The sequence below is a fragment of the Triticum dicoccoides genome, chromosome 6B, assembly GCF_002162155.2.
Source record: "Triticum dicoccoides isolate Atlit2015 ecotype Zavitan chromosome 6B, WEW_v2.0, whole genome shotgun sequence".
Classification (NCBI taxonomy): domain Eukaryota; kingdom Viridiplantae; phylum Streptophyta; class Magnoliopsida; order Poales; family Poaceae; genus Triticum; species Triticum dicoccoides.
In genome coordinates this window covers 723435158-723440182 of record NC_041391.1, presented here as the reverse complement: position 1 = coordinate 723440182, position 5025 = coordinate 723435158, and the positions used below count along the sequence as shown (strand labels likewise).

Below are 5025 nucleotides of genomic sequence, written 5' to 3'. Positions count from 1 at the left end.
AATTTAGGGCATGTACAACGGTTGATAAGATAGTCTTATCTTAAATCTTGCATGTAATTTAGAGATGACAAAAAAAACATCTACAACGGGTTATCTCTTAGCCTTATCTTCACTAACTAGCTATTCCTAAAAACGTGGTGAGCCATATTGTGCTAAGAAATCATCTTCTCTTAAGTAAGAGAAGACAAGCCTTTTCTTATGAGTTCTCTCTCCTTCACCTCATTATTTATCCTACGTGGCACTTCTAAAATAGCACCATTATACATGCCCTTACTGTAATAAAAAATAATATCAAAATCCGTGTACCCGCAAAACAAAAAAAATAAAAATAAATCAAAATCGGTGTACAGCCTCGGTTCTATATTCTGCCTACATGGCGTACTGCTACCGAGGACCCAAGGCAAAGCTCTTGTCCACGCCCTGCCTGCCTGTAGTGACCCTACTGCAGACTGGAGTAGAGTTGGGATGCACGCAGGCAGGAGCACCAAGACCCCACAGGCCAAGTGTGGCTGCCGTGGACTCAAGACCCCACATGAAGGTAAAATAAATAAACCATAAACACGCGGACGAAAAATATAGATAATTAAATATAAATGGCCGGTCAACCTATTGGTCAAAGTCCACTTAAACATTAATAAAACTAAAAAGGTTCGCGCCGTCAGTGCGCTGCCCTATGCGTTGTCGTCGTCATCCTCCTTCTCCCGGGACCGGTGAGATTGATGAATGCTGACGCCGGCCCAGCCCAGGGGAAGGCGGTCTCCCACGCTGCCTCCTTCGCCGGTTCTGCTATCTTGGTGGTGGCGGTTGCACTGCCGCGCTCCTCCGCCTCCCTCTCCAAGCACTCCCCCTCCGCCTCTCGTGCCAGGCAGCGCTCCAGCTCCATTTGCCGCTTGTCGTCGGCACGCTTGTCCGCCAGCGGGCGCGTCCTCCATTGTTGGAGGTAGGCGGCTTCCTGCTCCGGGGTCGCGCCGAGCTAGACGGGCGGCACACCATGGGTTACCCACCTAACCTAAGAGCTAAGACGTCAACAACTCTTGCAATCATCCATCTCTGATTAAAGTCACAATCGATTACAATTTTCTTCAAGCTAACGGACGCAAATTGTACCATCTTAATTACATGCCTGCCTGCCTAGTTGTGTTTGTGCGTGTGTCTATCTTCTAATTCTTCTACGTGTACTAGTACAGTAGCTAGTCCCGTATTTTTCTAGCTAGCTCGATCGCTACTCTATGCAATAATGCATGTCTAGCTAGTCTACTGGAGTAGTCTAGTCATAATTCCAATCGCAATCGAAGATGTCGTCGTCGTCGGCGGCGGCGTCGGGGAAGAAGGGCAAGGACTGGGACTGAGAGTGCTGCTTGTGCTTCTGCTTCTTCCATGTCCTCATCCTCCGGTGCAGCTTGTGCTGCTGCAGCACCAGCACCGACGCGCAGCTGCAGCACCCCAAGAAGTCGTCCGACGCCAGCACCTCCCCCACCGCGCCCAGCTCCGGGCACTCCTCCTCCTCCACCTCCAGCCCCGCCATGCCCCTGGTCATCGTGTTCCGAGCCGCCCCGCCTCCGCCCTCGCCTCCGCCCCTCCCCACCACGAACAGCGAGCACTCCCCCACCATCGAGCTTAGCGACTCCAGCGTCTCCACCCCGTTGCTCACGTACCGCTCCGTGTACGTCACCTGCCCCGGCGACACGAACCGCGCGCGCACCTCCGCCATGAACTCCTCGTCCTCCGCCTCCTCCTCCGACATGGACATGCCCATCCTCCTCCGCGACTCCTCCGGCAGCATGAACCGGGACACCGACACGCTCACCCACGGGTGCGCCGACAGCCGCGTCGCGTACGCCACCGCCTCCCGGTCGTCTGCCCCGCTCAGGAACACCGCCACCACCTGCTGCATCGCTTCTTCCTCTCCCTGCTGCAACGCCTCAAGGTCGTCGTCGCGCTCTGGCATCGGCGTCGGCGCCGCGCTGATGCTAGGAGGTATGCCGGGGAGGCGCCGCTCCACGAGGATCCCCACGGTGCACCGCGCGCGCTGCAGGATGCGCTGGTTCAGCTGCCGCCGCCCGTCGCCGCCCCGCCGCGAAACCATGCGCCCGTCGTAGCGCTGCTCCTTGTGGAAGGGCACGATCACCAGCGACGCCCGCGCGTCCTCCACGCCGTTGCGCACGTCCGCGTCCATGGACGCCAGGCTGGAGATGGCCGTCATCTGGCGCACCGGCACCGGCACGGCGGCGTCGTAGTCGTAGGTGGTGAAGCCGTGCACCGCCGCCGTCACCTGCTCCATCTCCCACGAGTAGCCCCACCGGGCGTCCTCCTCCTCCTCCTCCTCCTCCTCCTCCTTGGACAAGGACTGGTTGTACAGGTGCGTGATTGCGTACTTGCGCGCCGTCTGCAGCTCCACCAGGTGCAGCAGGTAGACGGCCACCGGCGCGCTGCTGCCCTTGGACAGCTCCGCCAGCGTCAGCATGGCCTGCACGCCGCCGGCGCCGTGCACGCACACCAGCACCCGCAGCTCCTGCTCCACCCGCAGCTCCTGGAGGCAGTGCGAGCGGTACTTGAAGGCGCGCCGCTGCTGCCGGACGATGGCCGCCGACGCCGGCCCGGCCATGAAGGTGTTGAGGATGGAGGCCACCACCAGCACCACCTGCGCCGTGTCGCCCCACACGTTGCTCTTGTCCGCCAAGTTGATGGCCAGGATGTCCGAGTAGCCCTTGACGTTGAGCAGGAAGCCCAGCACCAGCGCCTCCCGCGCCGACATGCCCAGCCACCGCCCCACCAGCACCGTGCCGCCCACCTTCCCGGCGGAGCTCACCGCGGTGGTGAAGGCCACGGCGAAGGCGAACTGGGTGGCCGTGAAGCGCCCGATCTCGGCGAAGTCGAGCCTGGCGCCGATGGCGCCGAAGCAGAGCGGCATCACCATCTGGTGCACCGGGTAGGTGAGGCGGTCGACGAGCGTGCGCGCCAAGGGCCCCTCGCGCGGCACCGCCAGGCCGATGAGGAAGGCGGCCATGGAGGCGCTGTACCCCATGAACTGCACCGCCAGGGAGAGGCCCACGATGAGCAGCAGCATGCCCAACAGCTCGTACTTGCTCACGTACTGCCGGCCCCGCCTCATCCGGTTCATCAGCCTGGCCGCCCTCACGGCCACGCCCACGGCCACGCACACCACCAGCGCCATCCACAGGAAGAGGATCAACTGCGTGGAGCAAGAGGTGGAGGAGGAGCGCGACGGGAGGGGCTTGCCGTCGTGGCCGAAGATGGTGGGGTTCACCACCATCATGCTGATGGCGGTGAGGCTGGCGATGTCGGTGGCGAAGGCTGCGCCGATGGCGAGCTGGCCGGTCTCGGAGGTGGTCAGCTTGAGCTCGGTGACGATGCGGATGAGCACCGGCGAGGCGGTGCTGGTGAGCACCAGGATGAAGAGCGCGGTGGAGGCGTAGAGCTTCTGGGGATGGAAGGTGGCTGCGGAGCTTGGGTGGAGCATGCCGTAGAAGAAGGGCCCCGCGGCCACGGCGAGGAGGAAGCTGATGGCGGAGCCGCCGCAGGCGAGCAGGAGGGAGCGGCGCAGGTTGTGGCGGAGGTAGCGCAGGTCCATCTCGAGGCCGAGGAAGAACATGAAGATGATGCGGAGGTAGTAGATGGTGTCGCCCAGCGCGCTGCCGGCGTTCTGCATGCCCAGGCGGCGCAGGTCGACGGCGCGGCCGAGGAAGGTGGGGCCGACCACGACGCCGGCGAGGATGTGGGAGATGATGCTGGGCTGGCCGAGGCGGCGGAGGAAGGAGTGGAAGAGGCCCGAGAGGAGGAGGACGACGGCCATGAGGCCGTTGATCACCATCATGCCGCCCATGAAGTAGTCGCCGTGGACCACGTCCGCGCACTCCACGCCGGACTCCATCCTCGATGATCGATCGTTTAATTTGTCGTCGTTGGATGGATGGAAGGTGGCCGGCCGGCCGGCCAAACTCCGGCGACGAGCTTGCCGATTGCTATATATATATATATGGGTGGATGGATTGGACGGACGGCACGTACGTACCGTGCATGCATGCATGCTCGCCTCCTCCATCCATCCATCCATTTTAGTAATATAATAAAGTGAAAATAAAACACACTTTTTTTTAATATCAGTACACACAAGCGTTCATATACACGCGCATATACTCACCTCTATGAACGCACACACGCACACCCTACCCTTATGAGCACCTCTGAAAGACTGAGCCGACATATCATCTTGAGATTTACGAAGTCATCGTAGGCGCCTCATCGTCGACGGGAACGTCTCCTCCCACTGAATGCGCATCGCCGAAAATCCGGATTTGAATCCTGATGGGCTGGGAATACCACAGTCCCTCAAACCATCCAACCACATGTTGGTTCAAAATAAAACACACTTGATAAATTCATTGCACATTTTTGTTGCTATATATGTGTGTGTGTGTGTGTGTGTGTGTGTGTGTGTAGCCCTAGCCGCCATGCTATCCTCCTATCCTGTCATATCAAGCCATTTAATTTACTAGTATGATATCCCCATAACAGTTTTGCTAAAGACATCTATACACTACTAGGGAAAACCCTAGTAGTAGCGCTGGTTTTAGAGTTATTAGTAGCGCTTGAGCCAGCGCTACTACTAAGGCCCTACAGCTAACTCTTAACAGTAGCGCTGGAATGTCAGTGCTACTGCTATACCTAGTTAGCAGTAGCGCTCATGGGAAAAGCGCTGCTGATAGTTGTAACTTGTATGTAGCAGTAGTGTTTTTATAGAAAAGCGCTGCTGCTACCTTTTTCTGTATTTTTTAAATTGCAGCTTATTTTCATTGTGGTTTTATATATAGTACTTTCATCATATGATTTTATGATCATGATTAGTTATTATATATAACTGTGAGTGAAATAAACGTGGAGTAGATTCAAGTGGAGGCAACATGTGATGCATGTCGAGAGTACTACTAATCCAAACTTGATCTAGTTTGTTTTAGTAGTACTTTCAATATACACCACATGCTGCCTCCACTTGAATTTATTTCA

General features: G+C 57.4%; 1 protein-coding gene across 2 annotated transcripts; it reads right to left on the bottom strand.

Moving 5' to 3' along the window:
• Positions 1–1151: 1151 nt before the first annotated feature.
• Positions 1152–3932, bottom strand: LOC119322099 (cation/H(+) antiporter 15-like). Of its 2 annotated transcripts, XM_037595596.1 has the most exons (2): positions 1984–3932; positions 1152–1905 (listed from the first exon to the last, which is right to left on the bottom strand). In XM_037595596.1, the coding sequence occupies exons 1-2, from the start codon at positions 3890–3892 to the stop codon at positions 1268–1270; spliced, it is 2547 nt and encodes an 848-aa protein (XP_037451493.1). In that variant the 5' UTR covers positions 3893–3932; the 3' UTR covers positions 1152–1267. The 2 variants fall into 2 exon arrangements, with proteins under 2 accessions (XP_037451493.1, XP_037451492.1); XM_037595595.1 differs by having other exon boundaries at positions 1152–3932.
• Between the last annotated feature and the right edge of the window lie 1093 nt (positions 3933–5025).

Bases quoted from the DNA above. Each gene is read 5' to 3' on its own strand.
- LOC119322099 (XM_037595595.1), bottom strand. From the start codon at position 3,892: ATGGAGTCCGGCGTGGAGTGCGCGGACGTGGTCCACGGCGACTACTTC.